Source organism: Crinia signifera, chromosome 2, assembly GCF_055691185.1.
Source record: "Crinia signifera chromosome 2, ASM5569118v1, whole genome shotgun sequence".
Classification (NCBI taxonomy): Eukaryota; Metazoa; Chordata; class Amphibia; order Anura; family Myobatrachidae; genus Crinia; species Crinia signifera.
Genome location: NC_139218.1, coordinates 258,945,751 through 258,966,389, shown reverse-complemented (window position 1 = coordinate 258,966,389; position 20,639 = coordinate 258,945,751). Strand labels below are relative to the sequence as shown.

Genomic DNA, 20,639 nt, shown 5'->3' with positions numbered 1-20,639 from the left:
CTCCTCTAATAATTGGTCCCCCACTGTTCTCGCTCAGGTTTCCAACTGCCTCTCTGCCATCTCCTCCTGGATTTCTGAGCTATTTCTAAAGCTGAATATGGACAAAACCGAACTTATTATCTTTCCCCCACCCAGAGATATGCCCCCTACTAATATCTCTATCACTGTTAACAACACCATCATCTCCCCCGTTCCCCAACTCCACTGCCTGGGTGTCACTTTCGACTCCTCCCTCTCCTTTGCACCCCACATCCAAGCCCTGGCCCATTCTTGCCGGTTCCAGTTACGGGTACTTATGTATTATCTGGGCTCCCATGTTAAATGCACCCCATTTTTTCATACCCCTACTATCCAACTACGCATGGAGTTGATTTTATATAGTGTGGCGAGCGCAGCGAGCCACCGTGCCCGAAGCGTGGCGACCGCAGCGAGCCCCGCAAGGGGACACGGTCTCATAAGAAAAACGGGAGCCCAGATATTACATAAGTACCCAGTTACGCAACATTGCTTGCATCGGGCCTTTACTCTCACAGAGTGCAACTAAGCTAATCATCCTCTCACTGGTCATCCCACGGCTCGACTACTGCAATGCTCTCCTCAATCCCAACTGGCTCCTCTCTAATCTGTCCTCAACTCTGCAGCCAGGCTTTTCTTCCTCTACCACCGCTGACTGCTCTAATTCTGCCACTCCCCTTCAACAAAATCTGCACTGGCTCCCATTCCCCTACAGAATCCTCTTTAAACACCTCACACTCACATACAGGGCCATCTCTAATTCCACTAATGGCGCCTTATAAATAAAATTATAATAATAATAATAATACCTATATGACATTTATTACATTTTCATTTTACAGTGCTGTTACTTAATATTTTGTATGTATCATAGCTTTGGCTAGCAGGTGGCAGTGACTTTTCCTTTTGTCTTCTTACAATTTTTACATTTCACACAGAGTGAAAATAATGTCTACTAATTATTACTTCTGACCCCTTGGGATAAGGAATAGATAATAACACCATTTGACATCCAAAGTCGCAGTCATTATATTGTGCAACTGCTCAATACAGAAAAAATAAATAAATTTATATTGCCAAAACTTGAAATGCTTGGACTGTTCCTAGAAATGAGGACAGAAAGGGTGATTATGTGTGAGATTACTAGACTGTGCTGCCAGCAGATGAGTGACATGTCAGTGACTGAGTATGAGAGTCCAGGAGCCTGGAAGAAAGCAGCAGCGTGTATTGCTGGGGATTCTGAATGCTCAGCAGCACGGAGGAGGCCATGTAGAACACAAGGAAGGATCTGTCTGGGCTGGTTGGGGATGAACTTCCTCTCTGGATGCCGGAACTGTATGTATGTGCAGTAGTGTGCAGGCACTGCAGGAGAAGCAGCAGCACAGATCCGGCAACAGCAGGTAATGTGCATGCCAGGCAATAGGGCTTCTGCTGCCAGGGAATGGTAACCACACCACTGTAGTGAGAGGGCTCTATGTACCAGGGCGGTCTCCTTGCTCCTCTTAACATGCATGTGTTGTGGCAGGAGTGGGTGAAAGGTCGTCTGGCAGCTGTGGTGGGCACAGTACTTATGGCAGCAGGAACTATGCCTGCCGTAATGTGGGTACATTGGCTGTGTGGTTCAGGCAGCAGTAAGGAGAGGGGGCAGCACATATGTGTATGTTATCAGCGATGGTGATGTGTGTCCTGCAGTGCGGCTAGGGTCCGGGCACTGTACACTGGTGACCCGCACTGGGCTGCAGGAGCATACATACAATAGGCGTGCGGTACTAATAATTGCTGCTGCTCTCTTCCGCCAGACCCCGCGCTGCTGAGCCGAGAGTTGGCCGGACATGCTGCGGCTGTGACAGCGGACACTAGCGGCCAGGATGTGGCTGAAGCCCGAGGAGGTTCTGCTGAAGAACGCGCTGCGGCTATGGGTCACCCACCGCTCCAATCAGTACTTCATCCTGCAGCGCCGCCGCGGGCATGGGGACAGCGCGGCCAAGTTCACCGGTAAGTGCGGCGCAGGAGCCCGGGCAGCTGCTACTATATCCCTTGCTGTGCTGGAGGGGTGCTCTGCATTCTGCTGATTGTGCTGCAGCATTCCATCTAGCGCAACAATAGTATTATATATGAATAGAACTTATCCTTCAGAATGTGTTTTATAGTACATGGGATGATGATCTAAGTGTGTGGATGTAGCTACTTTAATATGGTGACATAATGCTAAATTATGAGTAATATAGTGGCATAATGTTGTAATTGTGTAGATGCACCTACACAATAATATAATGGCATAATGTTGTATTTGTGTAAATGTACCTACATTAATATAGTGGCATAATGTGCAGCATCTGACCCTTAGTTGTGTATGTAGACTGTAGTGCAGGTAACCAGTCACCTGTGCAGTGAATGCTTTGCTGTTACTGGATGTTAGCAGTGTTCCTGGTATGCTATTGCATATAGCCCTTGTCTTTGTTGATTGATTCTCTAGAATCGTTGAAGCCGTGTTCTGCTTCATGAATAGATTTAATTTACTGTGATCTAGTGATCTTTCTGCCATGAACCACCTCATTAATTGTTCAGTAGCACTTAATTACTATAATGGAGGCAGTTTCTACTTGTATATTATCCTGTTTTGATTTACTTTGTGCAGTTTATCACAAACTGTCTTCTGTGTTATATTTCAAAGCAAGTTTCCTACTACCTACTTCTTTGAACTTATAAATTAACTTTATTTCATTTAAATGTGTTTTTCTGTAATGATTTGCTTTTACATAGAACAATGCAGCATACAGTACATTGCAGATGACATACAATTCTAATTTCTCAATGTATAAAATATTTTTTAATTAAAATGTAATTAAAAATCTCTGCCTAATCTATGGACATCCAATGATACTTATTTCAGAAGATGTTTTTTTTTTTTAATAGCCATCATTATCATTGTGCAATGCACATTCCTATATTACTGTCGGTGCACCTGAAACCATCTGTAGATGGTGAGAGTGTTATTGTTCCCATTGCCGCCTCTGGGTGAAGGTGTCCTGCACATTTGCAGACTCGATGATGCTTATGCGCATGACACAGAAGCCTGCTGCCAGTAGAAGAGAGGAGAATCTTGCTAAGGGTGTACAGCAGACTTGGCCAAAAGGTAGATCCTGATCTACCAGTAGATATTGGGGCATCTGTTGGTAGATCCCGGCCAAATGAACAAAATACACCTGAACTTGAGCATCTGAGGTTTCGGAATGCCAGCTTCCAGTAGTGCTGCGTGCCCCTGATGTCATGACATTACCGGAATGCTGGGAAGAGCCCTCTGCAGCTGCTATATATCAGTCTGACCCCACAGCCACAGATTGTAATGCTGGGCTTACCGCTCCGTACCAGCACATAGGCTCCTCACAGCGCCAAGTACATCCTGAGCGACTCCTGGATGTAGTGTGTGGCGTGTAGTTGTCTGATATGGGTGGTACAGAGGCTGCTGGTTGATGCAGCTGCCTCCTGCTCCATTAATATGCAACCCGAGTATGTGGTTCCGTGCTTGTGTCCTGGTTATATAGGTCCTATAACAATGACAATTTCTCTCCCACAGAAGGCATAGTACAATGTACGATCTGGCAAGTTGTTTTTAATGAACTTCCCAATCATTTATTTATGTTTTTCAATAAAACAATCGATTGTATTCTTGTGCAGTGTATATAGTATATTACAAGTTTACTGCATTGAAATGATTTTGCAAGTGCTCGCAGACCTAAGACACCTCTGTGGTCTGCGGATGCCCTGTTTGGGAAGTGAGGGAGCAGCTGACATCCCCACCTGCTCTACAGATGCATTAGCATGGGAACGCCCAATATATTCATGGGAATGCCCAAGAAGTGCTGGGCGTTCCCATGGGTGCCCCCGCCCACACTGCTAGGTACGAACGAGATGGCAAACAAGCAGTTCGCCACGCCCGCTCGCACCAAGTTGCAGCATATGCGCATAATGGTATATGTGCATGTGCAGTTGGTCACCATCGTTCCCCTGTGCAAACATGCATGGGAGCATGGCGATTGCAATAAGGGCCTATATGTGTAAGAGCGCTCAGCAAAACAACACCTGTTGTTGGAAGCATAGTGACTGAGCCTGGTTCAGAGGTGGATGCTATGTATGTATGTGTATGTATGTATGCATATGTAGTTGCTGATTCTTATGTATTCATATCTGCAAAAATATTTTTATGCATGCGGAATAGCAAAACAAAATTTTTTCAACTGAGCAAATATCAGTATATGGGCCATCTCTGAATCGGGCCCATTGACAATGGTAGATATCTGCTAAATACTTGAACTAAAAGTAGATCCTGGGACACAAAAGTCCGGCCACCCCTGGTGTAGAGAGTGCACTGGACCTTGCTAAACAGATGCCTATTCATTAGTATCAAAGTGATATGCTGGTGTTTATGGAATTAGACAACACAAAGAAAGTAGCATTCAGGAATTAATCAGTCAAATGTAACTCATTTAGGGGCCCATTTGCCAGAGGCTTGCGTATGTAATCCTATCGGCAGCATCAAAAGAACCCTGTCCCTACTATCTGGATATGGCAACTGATGTCCTTCCGTCCCCAGTCATTTTACCCAACCGGAATCTGGACACCTTCTTTCTCTTCCAAAGCTGGTCTTAACCCCTGTACTTAATAATCTAAGCATCTCTAGTTAGCTGGTAGGAACTCCACAATGTGTTTGTATGGACCTACAGTAAACTGTAAATATGCGCACCTCCTTCAGGTGTTTTTTTTTTTTTTTTTTTAGAAATCGGCTGTAGTTCTGGCATGGCTTAATTTGTTGCGCTAGAAAGATGCTGTGCAGCCTTCAGCTACTCCTTTCCTACATAATAATTTGGCATATCATCTAGTCAAAACTGTTTTTGTATTTCCATAAATCCAGCATTTACATACTTAAGTCATGATGAACAACTGAGGTGGAAATTCACTGAAGAACAGTTTCTCAAGACCAAAGCATCAATATCACTACACTTCAAAACCCCACACTACGAGTCACATCCCTAACATCAACCATGTTATTCAAGCGACGGTTTATGATTTATATATTATTTATTTATTAAGTTTCTTATATAGCACATAACCGCAGCACTTTACAAAGTATAGTTCAACATTCACATCAGTCCCTGCCCCAGCGGAGCTTACAATCTATATTCCCTACCACATGCGCACGCACACACAGACAATATAGGGTTAATTTTGTTGGGAGCCAATTAACCTACCAGTATATTTTTGGAATCTGGGATGAAACCGGAGTACCCGGAGGAAACCCACGCAAGTACGGGGAGAATATACAAACTCTGCACAGGTAGAGCCATGGTGGGAATCGAACCCATGACCTCAGCGCTGTGAGGCAGTAATGCTAACCATTACACCATCCATACTGCCCATGCTGATGATGCTGACTGATATCTGCCAGGAACACCATTTTAACTGTGTCTAGAGCAATATTACCTGCAATACAATTAATAGTTTTATCTCGTCTGCATGAGAAGATAAACCTAAGGAATGTTAAGGGCAATTAAAGATTTGTTCTTTACTTGTAACCTGCATGCACACAGATGCAATGGGCCTTTTTTTGACTAGTATTTTCCCTGTGTGTTCCATGTGCTTTATGTAGCAGGACTTGCAAAATATGGTCATTTTAGCTTTATTTTTTGTTAAAGCTGCAGCTTGGCCCTTTATAGAAAATGGAACAAAATACTAGAGTTGCATACAAAGAACCATTGTGTGTGTGTGTGTGTGTGTGTGTGTGTGTGTGTGTGTGTGTGTGTGTATATAATATATTTAAAAGTAGCCTGAAATTTCCCTTGACGTCTTTCACACTTCCTTTCTATTAGAACTGAAAGTTGGACTGTGCATTTCCTCAAAAATTCCCCTCTAAGAGGAACTACAGGTTAAAAGTGTTAAGGCCCATACACACTTGGGCGATTTTGAGCTTGAACTTGGTGTTTTGAGCGGCTTTCAGCTCAAAGCCACCCAGTCTGTTCGGCTTTCCCGGCGATGCTGTGAGAGTACGCAGCAGGCGCTCATCGCCAGGAAAGCCGTTCAGCTTTGTGGATTGCTTTGGATAGCTCTGCGCTATGCAAAGCTGTCCGTCCGCTGCTGACAGTGCCGGGCTAGGGGAAAGCCACCCAGTGTGTACGGCCCAGTGATGAGCGCTGCTGCATGCTCCCGCAGCATCGCCGGGAAAGCTGTTCAGCCTTGTGGATGGCTTTGGATAGCTCTGCGCTATGCAAAGCCGCCCATCTGCTGCTGACCGCGCTAGGCTGGGGAAAGCCACCCAGTATGTACGGCCCAGCGATGAGCGTTGCTGTGTGCTCCCGCAGCATCACCGGGAAAGTCGTTCAGCTTTGTGGACGGCTTTGGACAGCTCTGCGCTATGCAAAGCCGTCTATCTGCCGCTGGCCACGCCGGGCTGGGGAAAAGCCGCTCAGTGTGTACGCCCTGAGTGGCTTCCCCCCCAGTGATGACTGTTTCATACCAGCTTATAATTAATCAATCAAATACATATATAATTGTCATTCTTGGAAAAATGAGAAAAGAAAAGTGTTATACACTACAGCTGGTAGCATGACATTTTTCTGTGTCTCGCTGGAGTATTCTGTCTACATTCTACATGGTAGTGCCAACTGTGCATTTTTTTCCCTTGCACCTGTATGAGGAAGAACATCTAATCAAATTGAATCAGAGTATGTGATTTGTACACAGTATTTCTGGTTACATAATAAAGGCAAATCTGCATTACATTATACACCATTCTAAGTAGATATTTTAGGGTTTCACAAGGTAAAATCACATTTATGAAGTTTAGGTAAAAAACATGAACATCCTGTTATAGGGTGCGAGGCATTATTATTATTATTATTATTATTTTCCTGTATATGGTGCCACAAAGGATCCGCATCGTCCAATAATGCCACTTTCAGACTGCACTTATATGCCGGTATTTTGTCAGTTTTAAAACTGTAATATGTGCGGTTTGAAAGGTGCAGAGTCAATTTACCGTTTCCAAAAACCTGGTATTTGCTGTCTGAAACCGTTACCCAGGCAGCAGTGCGTACAATTGGACCCGCTCCGTGCATATCTAATGAGCTAGACCCAGCGCAGTGCATATTTAATGAGCGGGTCAGGGAATAGCTTATTAAATATGCACTGCGCTTATTAGATATGCACTGGGGCGGAGGCATTTCCTAACACCCCCACCCCCCTACCTGGGCAGCACAGGGAAGGGATCTGGGCAGCAGGGTCAGCGCTGGCAGGCAGCCTCTCCTCCCTTCCCCTTCCCCTCAGGGAAGTGATCTGGGCAGCCTCTCTCCCCCTTGCTGACCGGAAGAGAGGATGCCTCGTTTTGGGGTTGAAGATGCCTGCCACAAAACCTGCTTAGACCCGGTATCAGACCGGGTAATATGTGCGGTCTGAAAGGAGCATTAAACCTGCTTTGACCTTTTTTAAGAAATGTTTTAAATACCGGGTCTAAGCATGTTTTGCGGTGTAAAAACAGCATGACAGAGTACTTAAATGAATAAGCAAAACATGAAACAGTTACGTATAGATGAATACAATAGACTAGAGGGCAAATACAATGTATATAACCATAGCTGCATCAGCAGAGGATGCTGAAATAAGTATCAGGGTGGCAGAAAACCACAGGATTTGTTGCCATCGAAGGTGGTTTAAGTAACAAAAGGAAAAGCACATGAGGGAATCCTGGGATGCCTTGGGGAAGTTGCAGGGGTGCCTCAGGTTTGGTTTCCAGGACTATTTCAAAATATTTATTTATGGTCCATGTAATAGGCAAAATCGGTGCTGGTGGCTGCTAATCATAAACTAGACAAACGGAATTGAGGGGCAGATGTATTAAATTTAGCTTTTACACTTAGGGGTTGATTTATTAAGCTTGGTGAAGTGATAAAGTGTCTGGTTTTTATCACCGGCCAATCAACTCCTAACTGTATTGGTACAGGCTTGGTTTGAAAAATGACAGTTAGGATCTGATTGGCCGGTGATTAAAAACCAGACACTTTATCACTTCACCGAGCTTAATAAATCTACCCCTGAGTGGCAGATGTATTAAGCCTGGAGAAGTGATAATGTGTCATGTGACAAAGTACCAGCCAATCAGCTCTTAAATGTAATTTTTCAAACCCAGCCTGTAACTTGAACTTAGTAGCTGATTGGCTGGTACTTTATCGCTGGACACTTTATCACTTCACTAGGCTTCATAAAACTGCCCCTGCAGTGATATTATTATTATTATTATTATTATTATTATTATTATTATTTTTACATTTTCCATGAGAACCTATTGGCCTAGGGGTGCGAAGATTCACAAAAATTTGGGAACTACTACCATAACCTCTAACGCAATCCCTAACACTACTCTATAGATTGTAAACTTGCGAGCAGGGCCCTCATACCATTTTGACTGTCTGTAACTACCCTGTTTGTGTTTATCCCTTTTTCCAATTGTAAAGTGCAGCGGAACTTGCGGTGCTGTATAAGAAACCTAATAAATAAAGGTACTTGTGTATTATCTGGGCGCCCGATTTTTTTCATTGCACGTTAAAAATCGCATACAATCATATCACATGCGATGCGACGCGATTGGGCCCGATTTTTAATCGCACATGCACCCAGATGCCTGATTCTTATGTTAAATGCGCCCCCAGACCCGATTTTTGATTGTACACCCACCCTGATGGGTGATTAATATGTTAAATGGCCCCCCATTGTTAACGCCACCCCATTATTAACGCGAACCCAAATCGTGGTGAGCGCAGCGGTACGCGTCCTCCGACCTTTTCATACCCCCACTATACACGTCGGCGTGGAGTTGATTTTATATAGTGTGGCGAGCGCACCGAACCCGAAGCGAGGCGAGCGGACGCGGAATACATGTGAAGTAATACGCGTCCCCTCGCGGGGCTCGCCACGCTTGTGGCTCGGTGCGCTCGCCACACTATATAACATCAACTACACGCCGACGTGGATAGTGGGGGTATGAAAAGGTCAGAGGACGCGTACTGCCGGCCCTCGCGGCCTCGCTGCGCTCGCCGTGCTTCGGGTTGGCGTTGATACTGGGGTGGCGTTAACAACGGGGGGGGGGGGGATTTCACATAGTAATCACCCATCAGGGTGGGTGTACAATTAAAAAACGGGTATGGGGGTGCATTTCACATTGTAATCAGGCATTAGGATGCCTGTACAATGTATAATCGTGTCGCATCACATCGCATGCCACTAGTGAAGGCATGCGATGCGACACGATATAAAAATTGTACACTCCTCCCGGTAAAGGGTCAAGATCGGGTACAGTCGCATCGCATGCCTTGAGTAGTGGCATGCAATGCGATGTATCGGGCGGCCAGATAATACACAAGTACCAAATAATATCCTAACTAGGAGACAGGATGAGCCATATTCTTCTCAGCTGCCTTCAAATTCTATTCATCTGTTTCAGGGATACGGTCACTAGGTCCCCATGCATTGGGTCGAGCACTTGACCCAAATTGGTCGACATGGTTAAGGTCTGGTTTGGAAGTTTGACACGGGCATTAGGTCAACAGTCAAAAGGTCGACATGAGTATTTTTTTTTGAGCTGACATATGCTGACTGGCGAGTGCAGGAGTACACTTAGATGGTGTCCATGTCGACTATGTAGACATTTGGGGAAAGAAAAACTCATGTAATCATGTCGACCTTTTGAATGTCAACCTTCGCATTGTCTACCGAATTCTTGTGTTTACCATCCAACCCTGTCGACCTATTTCAGGTGTTGACCTTACGTGGTCGACACAATGCATTACCTAAATAGACTCGAACCAATGACCTATACACCTGTTTCATGTTTTTCCCAAAATGAAGGCAATGTATTCATTATATACCCTCTGGGAATGTTCTCACATATGTAATATTTCATTTCATAAATGCAGTCTTAATGGTTTTAAATCTGATCAGTAAAATCTCCTGCTTTGTTTTAAGGTCCTGTGTGAGCACTCAGGCTTTCCTGACATTCTAGTAGTGTGTTGTTTCTCTTCTAGGTTTGCTGTAACTCGGATTTCCTTTGGAAATTCGTTCTGCTTCTTGGAATTGCTTCTGTGGTACATCAACTTTTTACATTTGCTTGGTTTTTACAGTGTGAGTTTGTATGCAGACAGTTGGCGGGGGGAGTCTTCATGTCTGCGCTCCCTTTATTTATTAGTGCTGAATGAGGAAGTAAAACAAAGTGCAGTTTCCTATGACAATACTTTTCCCTGCTGTTTTACCGCCTACACATAACTGCATGACACCCAAATATGTAAACAAATAACCTACTGACCGTAATATGGTTCTTGAGTTGCTACAACAATCTTGTTTACTCTGACACAGGTTCTCAAACTTGTGGGGAGATTCTGGAAGAATCTCCGCCCCCCTTCGCCGCCCATCACAATTATAATTATCGCATATGTTCTAACATATGCGATAATTATAGCAAAGGACAGCTCTTGCGTTAAGAGCTGTCCTTTGCGGTGAGAGTCGCCGGGTCCTAGCAGGTCCCGGCGGCTCTCCCCTCCCTCCCACACCCGGCGCTGCTGCTGCGCCGGGCTCTCCTCCTCCCTGCACCCGGAAGAGGATCAGTGCAGGGAGGAGGTCACAGGTCCGGGCAGCACAGCTCTGTGCTGCCCGGACACAGGTGAGGGGGCGATGCGGGGGTCCGTGCGGGGGGTCGTTGAGGGGCGGCGGTGGGATGCGGTAGAAGCACATTGGCTTCTATGGGGCATCGCCAGATATTTCTGGCGATGCCCCCCGCCGCGTTAACCCGGCAGGGGATGCTTACAGCATCCAAAAATGCTGTAAAAACCCCGATAACTTGGTTTTTACCGCATTTCTTACTTAGAGAATCTCCCCCATAGTCCTCAGGACCCCACACGGTGCATGGTAACTTAACAGTCAGGAGCTGATTGGCCGGTGATAAAGTACCAGGCACTTTATCACTCCCCCTCCCGTATCATTACTTCATAAATCTGCCCCAGAATCACAAGTGAAATAGTTAGCTCCACCTGATCTTTTAAAATGTGTCACTGAGTAATTAATGCACCTGCCGAGTGACCTGGAAAACATGAACTGTGTGGGGTCCTAAGGACCGAGTTTGAGAACCCCTGTTTTGCCTAGACCAGTGGTTCCCAAACTGTGTGCCTAGGCACCCTAGGTGGGTGGGACACTTGCAGGGGTGCCTTGGGTTGAAGGACCAAGATCAATTCATATTATTTATGGGCAATGTAAAAGGCAAAACCAGTGCTGGTGGCTGCCAATCATAATATATGTGGACAAACAGCAAATTCTGTCCCTCACCAGATAACTGTGACATATAAATACAATGAACTTCATTTAATATTGTTTTTTCTGAATTTGGCCTAGGGGTGCCATGAAAATATTTTGATGCTCTAGGGCGCCATGATTCAAAAAAGTTTGGGAACCCCTGGCCTAGACAGATACCTAGACAGATATACATGTGTTGGCCATCTTATGGGAAGGTATGGATATTTCTGAGCATTATTAGCGTGACAATCTCACTGGGCTCCTAAGAAAATTCATGTGACATTTTCAAACCGAAAGTTCACTGTCGCTGGATTTTCAGCTGACATGAATGACTAAATATTACCCAAGGCATCTTAGCAGGTTGCTCAGGGCAGTGTGAGAGAACTGTTTTCTAGCTGTGTTTCCCAAGAATGCTTTCTGCGTTACTACTCTAGCTGTATTTTGCTTGCACCACCAGACTGCAGCTGTTGGTAACAGCCGTCGGGTGCAGAGTCAGGGCTAGCTAACATTATATACCATTCATGGCCCCGTAATGTGTACAAATAACATTTAAAATGGATGGTTGTTTGTGTGTCCATATAGAACAAATCAAATCCCATTGATGTCACAAGCGAATTGGGTACTTATGTAATATCTGGGCTCCCGTTTTTCTTATGAGACCACGTCCCCTCGCCACGCTTCGGGCACGGTGGCTTGCTGCGCTCGCCACACTATATATAATCAACTTCATGCGTAGTTGGATAGTAGGGGTATGAAAAAATGGGGTGCATTTAACATGGGAGCCCAGATAATACATAAGTACCGCGAATTGTTATTGGTAGCTAGGCCGGCTTTCTACAATTCCAAGGATTCATGCTGATGTTGCTCTTACAGTAATTGTTGTCATTTCTAATCCAGTTTGCATTGGATCTGTCAAAATTGACTTATTTGATTTGTTGCATTAAAAAAATGAATGAAAAATAGTTATTTGATTTTTGTGTAATTTTACTTAGCTAATGAAAGAAAATAAAAGCTATTTATTGACCAGTATTAACATGATCAGCAACTCTGAATTAAAAGTATACCAAAGCAATACATATGTATAAAGGAGAAAGAGAGCATTTTAAAAGTAACTCCCTGAAAGGTTCTTTGATTGATTTGCAGATGTGTTTAGATTGCAGATGTGTTCAGATGTCGTGGTAGGACTGTATGTTTTACTTGAACAAGGAAGTATTGTGATACATGCTGTAGAAGAAGGTGTTTTAGCCCATAGCCAGGTACACACTTCTGTGATATCTGGAAGATTTTCTGCTTTGTAATGACTAATAGTCTACATTTCCTATTTTGTATGGGTAATTTGCATACTCCCGCAGTCTCATGTGTCCTGACATTCTAATTCAGGACATAATGACATGTTGTTTATCAAATCGATTAGTGTGTACCGACAATCGGGCTCAAAAGATATTGGCTCAATTGCCAGTCGCCTCAGTGTGTATCCGGAATAAAAGCTTAAGGGCCAGATGCACTAAGCTTCAAAAGTGATAAAATGGAGAGTGATAAACAACCAACCAATCAGCTCCTGCCTGACATTTTTCAAAAACCGTCTGTGACATGTCAGTTAGGAGCTGATTGGCTGTTTATCACTCTCCATTTTATCCCTTTTGAAGCTTAGTGCATCTGGCCCATAAACTGCTAATTTGTTGTGATGCATCATCCATTCCCTTATTAGCATTTAAAAGTAGAATTTTTATTTTGGCTGTACAGATCTTTTTTATTTGCATAAAATAAATATTTTCAACTCCCCCGCCGGCTACCATCAGTGCACAAGAACTTGCCTCCTACTTTAAGGACAATATTGATAACATCCAAGATGAAATGGTATGCTCTTCCACAACCTCTAACCCTCTTTCTTCCCCACCTGAACCCTCTGGCACTTTCTCTGCATTTGAGCCCACAAATGAAAAGGAAGTAGCCACACTCTTCTTATCCTCTTACTCTACTACCTCTCCTCTTGATCATATACCTGCACAAGTCATTAAAAATCTATCTCCTGTGCTCATTCCAACCTTAACTAAAATCTACAACCTCTCTCTTGCTACTGGTACTTTTCCTTCTCTGCTCAAACATGCAGTGATTACTCCCATTGTGAAAAAACACAATTCTGACCCTTACACTCTCTCTCTCTCTCTCTCTCTCTCTCTCTCTCTCTCTCTCTCTCTCTCTCTCTCTCTCTCTCTCTCTCTCTCTCTCTCTCTCTCTCTCTCTCTCTCTCTCTCTCTCTCTCTCTCTCTCACTATCGTCCTATCTCTCAGCCCCCATGCCTCTCCAAGCTACCAGAGAGACTTGTCTACTCTCGTCTCACAAACTTTCTTAACTCTCACACCCTATTAGACCCGCTTCAGTCAGGCTTTCGCTCTCAACACTCCACTGAGACAGCACTGACTAAAGTGGTGAATCATCTGGTAACTGCTAAGTCTAAAGGCCATTACTCACTACTTATTCTTCTAGATCTTTCTGCTGCGTTTGACACTGTGGATCACACTCTTCTCTTACAAACCCTGCACTCCCTAGGTCTTAATGATACAGCCCGTTCCTGTTTCACATCTTACCTATCTGATCACTCTTTCAGTGCTCGCTTCTGAGTCTACTTCCTCTTCATTACCTGTCAGTTGGAGTTCCGCAAGGCTCAGTCTTAGGTCCTCTGCTTTTCTCAATTTATACTTCCTCTCTTTGCAAACTAATCAGCTCTTTTGGATTTGCTGTTCATTGATGATGCCCTCTCCTCTTCCTGACCTGCAGGGTATTGTTTATCTCCATGTCAAATCTGATCACATCTAGCATAACTCCAGTGGGTGAGCTTATGTAGTAGAATCCAAAGCATGGATCAGATGGCTTAGCCAAGCCCTTTATTTTGACATGAGGGACTCTCTAGCCTAGCTGAGCAGAGATAAGTAATAAAGTGCCTGAAAAAGTAGTGGCTTTGTATTCCATATGTTGGCTACACAATAATGCTAAAGGCAAAATGTTTCCTAAAAGGTTGCTGTTAAAATATGATTTAATGCACTTAAACATTGTAGGATATCCAGTTGGTAATGTAAAGGCTATTTAAATCACATATATACAATATTGACCTATTTAAATCACATATATACAATACTGACCTATTTGCACTCACACATGACTAGCTTTGGATCCCCGGGCCTGGTAAGAGCTCTCCTAGTTATTTATTGTAGTAAATGGGTACAGGGTGTGCGGTCTGTGCCCCCTGAACCACCAGGTCCTGTGTGCACTTTACATACTGCACCCATTATAAATACACCAGTGGCTGGCTTCTGATTTGTAGGTTGCGTGGTGATGTCTGGTAAACTGCTGGCAGAACCTGGCACAGGGTTTTACAGCCAGAGGATTGTGGGCTGGAATGTAAATTCCAAGCTCTTGTTTTCAACAGAGATAAACCGACAAGAACATTTAAAACACTAGTCACATTGGGGCAGATGTATTAAGCCTGGAGAAGAGATAAACTGGAGATAAAGTGGAGATAACTTGGAAGAGTTAATGCACCAGCCAGAGTTAATGCACCAGCCAATCAGCTGTGTTTGAAATATGACAGTTGGGATCTGATTGGCTGGTGCGTTATCTCCTTCCACTTTATCTCCAGTTTATCTCTTCACCAGGCTTAATACATCTGCCCCATTGTTCTATAGAGCACTAGGGTTTTGTTGGGCAGCTACACTGAAGTTTCATCTGCTATATTTACATTTAAGCCCCGTACACACGTGGGGAGATATATTGCTCAGCAATATATTGCTCAGCAATATATTACCCAGTGTCTCCTTTGCATCAGCGACCAGAGATGGAAGAAAAGGATGAAAAGGAATCCTCTGATGAAAAGGATCCTCTGCTGGGGGAGCCGCAGAGGTAATTAGCTGGTCGCAGGAGCAAGCTCCTGCGACCAGCGATTACAATGGGGCAGAAAACGGGAGCGCGCACATGGCGATTTATCGCTGGTGCGCACTCCAATCACTGGCAATATGGTCGCCTGCGACCAAATTCCCAGAGATTATAGCCCCTATCGCCCCCGTGTCTACACAGCATTAGAAACATTTCTGAGTGTGACAGTGGGTCCTAGGTTTGAATAGGCCATTGCTACTATTTGTTCTCTTATAGATTGCTAGCTTTTTTTTAACATGTATGTTCTCAAAGCAGAGTGATTTTGCAGTAAGCTGGCAAATCAAGTACGTGTTTGCTAGATATTTTCAGTTAAGTTTGAACACCGAACACAATGGAATCTTGTGAAACCTTAAAATGGAAGTTGCTTGTAAAGCTGGGCACACATTATACCTATTGCCATATCTGGAGCATTGGGACCCGGCAGGGTATCCGGCATCGACCAGTGCATACATACTGGCTGATGCTGATTGTGGGGGGGGGGGGGGGAGCATACTGCATTCATCATGGCACTCTCTAGCAACATCCTCCTGCATGTACAGATGATCACTAACGACAGGCGGAAGAGCACATCTGTAACGATATAGTGTGTGCACGCACTATATCTATCTACTTCTCCCCTCTGAGGTGACGTTCCACCAGTGGCCATTCGACAGACCAAATAGGAGGTAGGTACAGAGATAGTGACACGCTTTTAACTACATGATAATGTCATTATTGTGTAAAAAATAGTCTAGTGTGTACTCACCTTAAGGGGAATATTTCAGTATACAGACCTTTAGGATAATTTTACCTTTTGCAGAGATTTTTCTGAGACTGGAGACTGATTAAAAGTGCAAAATAAACTGGATTCATGCTATTCATGAAAACATAATGCATGCTTGCCCAAGACATGCCTGGCTCCCGCTATTGGTTAACATGAACTAGGTCCACATGGTAATAGTCCATACATGGAAAGGTCAACATGGTTTTTTTTTTACAAACCTTTATTTTTATTTTTTTGAACTTCATACTTTACCAGTCCACAAGGACAGTACGTGCACAAAGCACAGCGAGGAACTTGGCCTGATGAATAGCGAGTGATGCGGCCACTAATTAGGGGTCCACACGTTTAAATGTAGAAATTGACACACAAAAAATTCATGTTGATCTTTTCATGTGTCGGCCATTTCTGTGTTGGCCTAATTACCGTTGACACTATGATCAACACCGGGAACTGTTTGGTTAGTAATTATCATTCACTATTTTTTCTTTACAAGCATTAAGAAATCCCCCCACCGTTCGGGCATGTATCTGATAAATATAGAAGGGACAGCTGTGTTTTTCACATTCAGCACTATCCACACAAAGCTGACCACAGTCACACATACAAATGGGAAACTACAAAGATGGGAGTTCTATTTCACATGGGATGTTGCTATGGGCAACCAATCAGAATCTACTTATTTATTTAGTACCTTCTAGAAGATAATAGATGGAATTTTATTGGTTGCCCCTAGCAGTGTCCCATCTTAGTAAATAAGCCCCAAAAAGTGCATTGTCCAATGTCTGTGTTTGAGACAGTGCTTTGGGGCATTGTTATTTACACCAGCAGAATTGGTGCACAGTTATCTATGGTAGCAGGTGCTGGTAATCCTAGCAAGCAATATGATCCTATTGTAACAATGAAAGCAGGACTTGTACTATCCATAGCACTTCCTGCAATCTTTTTTATTCATCCATGTCCCCTTTTATTTATTTGTGTATTTAGCCCATTTCTGGCTGAATCCTTGAAATGCCTTAATAATGACAATGATTTCCAGTGTTTCATTGGAGTCATCAGATGATGTATAACTTTATTTTAAGCACAACGTCAACTGCAGAATATCAACCGCTGAAAGATTTTGATGTGCAAATGAAAATCCCTTCACCATTATTTACCCTTGATTGTTGCACTGATGTGACATGGTCATTGTTTGTACTTATATACAGAAGCTTTTAGTTGTCTTAACAATTTCGCCATTGTATTTTACAGTGATCAGGAAGAACAAACCGCAGTTGTTGTCTTGCTCATGTTCTTACTACCTAGATTATAAGACCAGTGACATCTTGCCTACGGCCATATGTTTTGGTGCATTATCTTAATATAGATACCAGGCTTCACTAGTCAGTCATGTGGGAAGCAGACTCCAGGCTGATTATATTACACTGTGAATATTTTGAAAGCTCTTTGGAATATAAATTGCTCCAAGCTGAAAATAGCTGTGTTGTTTTGTAGTTTTGGTTTACAAATGGCAATATAATGTCGATACATCAAAAAGCACTCTGACCAGTGCACTTTTGCGTTTAGGAACAGTGTGTATTGTATGTGCCGGATTGCAGGAGCACATGAATATGCAAATAAAAGCATTCTAAAAATCAGTTGGTTTACTGGGGGGAAAAATGGTGAGCTTGTCAGTTCAGCTGTAGCAAGGCTCCAGGGAGGGTTGTAAGGAAGAAGCCAGCAAATCAGCTTCTCATTGATCCTCCTGTTCACTCCCCTGCAAAGTGTCGCACACCCCTGTATACTGCTGAGACATGGAGACTTGCCAATGGCGGTCACTAGTTGCTTGATGTACTTTTTTCTCTGTGATAATTTGGTTAGATTTGCTTTTTAGGCGGGAGCCTATGGTCTGACCTGTGTAGTACGCTAGGTGCGATTTCCAAATCAATTGTTAGACAGTTGACCTTTTTTGTAGCATTAGTAAAATTGTTTTTTTTTTTTTTTTTTATTCCCACAAATTATTTTTATTGATGTTCTATATTCTAAAGCAAAATTTCTCAGTCGGACCAAACACAGTGCATGTTTTGCAGGTCACCTGGCAGGTGCACTCATTACTCACTGGCACATTTGAAAAATCACAGGCTGAGCTAATATTTCACCTGTGATTCTGTGTGGAGACCTGCACAACGTGAACTGTTGGGGGTACTTGAGGACCGAAGTTGAGAACCACTGCTGTAGATCATGATCCAGGACATAATAAGTAAAAGCAAGATCATAAATGGTAATACAGAATAAAAAATGGAATACGCAAATGGAACAGTTATTGTACAACCCCCAGGAGTTGCTCATTCTAGTAAGAATTGTATAAACACAAACATCATGGTACTAAGCACTCCACTGTTAAGTCCTGAAGTTTTCAAATCCAATACTTTCTTCGGTACTTGTTTCCTAGCACGGTGCCCATCGAATACCATACTTAGTGGTGTGCGATGCGATATTCATGTTAAATTAACAGGAGTGCTTGTACAATGAAATATCACATAGCATGACACCAAATGGCATGCAATGCGATTTTTAATTGGACAAGCACCCTAATGGGTGCTTACAATGTTAAATGCACCCCCATTGTCAACGCCACCCACACTATCAACGCCAACCTGAAGCGTGGCGGTACGCGTCCTCCGACCTTTTCATACCCCCACTATCCACGTCGGCGTGGAGTTGATTCTAGATAATGTGGCGAGCCACCAAGCCCGAAGCGTGGCGAGTGCAGAGGAATACGAGCCTGAAGCGTGGCAAGCGGACACGTAATACTTGTAAAGTAATCAGTGTCCCCTCGCGGGGCTCGCCATGCTTCGGGCTCAGTGGTTTGCTGCGCTCGCCACACTATCTAAAATCGACTCCACTCCAACGTGGATAATGGGGTTATGAAACGGTCGGAGGACGTGTACCGCCGCCCCTCGATGGCTCTCTGTGCTCGCCACGCTTCGGGTTGGCGTTGATATTGGGGGTGGCGTTGGCAATGGGGGTGAATTTAACATTGAAAGCACCCATCAGGGTGCTTGTACAATTAAAAATCACATCGCATCGCATGCCGCTATATTGAGATGCGATTGTATAAGATGTAATAAGATCAAAATCGTGGGCGCCCTGCTAGGAAACAAGTACCCTTTCTTCAATAGGAAAATATTCTTTATTCGCCTCTCCGACAGCGAATCATATTCTGATCCATGATGGCCCAAATGAAGCTAGTAACATATTAAAAAATACACATAGATATAGGTAAACATGTACTACACAGATTATAAATACAAATAAACTTCCCACACAGTTATCATACTTTAATTACAATTTTCGCCATTTTTATAATGGTAGTCTAATACCCCTTTCAGACTTTCAAACATATCCCGGGTTTTTGCACATGAACGCGCATCAACCTGGGATTTAGTGCAGTGTGAAAGGGTCTTGGACTAATATGCCGTGTTCAGCATTCCGGGATCGACACGGGATGCGGTCAGTGTGAGCGGTTATTCCGGGTCAGCGTGACCCAGATCCCGTTCACTGCAGTGAAAATGCGCCGCCGGGAGGTGCTGACACCTCCCAGCGCCGCCCCGGCCAAGCCTCCAGATGACGCCACCCGCCCGACTTCATTCCGGGTCGGGTGGCCAGTGTGAAATGGTACATTCCCGGGTAGTGTCTCGTGTTCCACCTGGGAACACAGTCCCGGGTATTAACCGGGACTGCGAATGTGAAAGGGGTATAAGTATTCCGTTGGTGCTCTAATGTTTGAGCACTGTTAAATCCTAATATTTGGGTTAAGAAAAAGAGCGCTAGTGGTACTGTATGTGTATCATACTATAGTAAATGCTGCTAATTGAAGGGGTAAGATGATTTACGAATATCGAGTGGTACCTGTAAAAAACAGGCTGGACCCCGGATGTGAGGGCATGCTCGTGTTTGTATATCTGCAGTTGTTGACATGCACCACTGTTAGTTATAATTATGCTGGAACTTCTCAATTAATGATATTTTTTCCACTCACCCAGTGCCCCCATAGTATATGGAAAGAGTGGTCTTGAACATGCTATGGCTGGTTGGCAATATCCTAATGTAATCGGTTTAAAATGACATGGCAGGTTTCTGGATAGCTTCCTGATCCTTGACTGCTAATAGTGTTGGTCACACATGCCATCATTTATAGAAAAGCTCATTTCGTAGCTCTATAAAATGACCTTGACAATACTACATTAATGATGCCTTGTTGTACATGAGCCAGTTGGCAGATGTGACTCCTGGTAACTGTACCTTTGCTTGTTCTTTATGCAGGTCGTCTGGTGGGTGCTCTCGATGCTGTACTGGATTCCAGTGCCAGAGTTGCTCCATTTCGGATTCTGCTACAGGTCCCTGGATCTCCGGTTTACTCGAACATTGCTTGTGGTGAGTCAGAGGTGTACTGGGCCCTAGCAATTGGTGAGTTTCAGAGTCAGCATCCACAGCATGCCATTTGCCTGCATGACCATGGATGTTAAGGTAACCCATAAATAACAGTGATACGTGCAGTGATTTACAGCTAATGATGCCATTTACTAACATAAGCCACTATTACACCAAAGTTTACTAGCAGTGA

The 20,639-nt window shown here is 43.9% G+C and overlaps 1 protein-coding gene across 2 annotated transcripts in view; it reads left to right on the top strand.

Annotated features, from left to right (window-relative positions):
• Positions 1 to 1,198: 1,198 nt before the first annotated feature.
• Positions 1,199 to 20,639, top strand: part of TBC1D8 (TBC1 domain family member 8) — a 62,415-nt gene continuing 42,974 nt past the window's right edge. For both annotated transcript variants that reach the window (XM_083174375.1, XM_083174374.1), the window contains exons 1-3: positions 1,199 to 1,415; positions 1,815 to 2,010; positions 20,339 to 20,449. In XM_083174375.1, the coding sequence (XP_083030501.1) occupies positions 1,884 to 2,010; positions 20,339 to 20,449 (238 nt within the window). In that variant the 5' untranslated portion in view covers positions 1,199 to 1,415; positions 1,815 to 1,883. The remainder of the gene's footprint in view (positions 1,416 to 1,814; positions 2,011 to 20,338; positions 20,450 to 20,639) is intronic.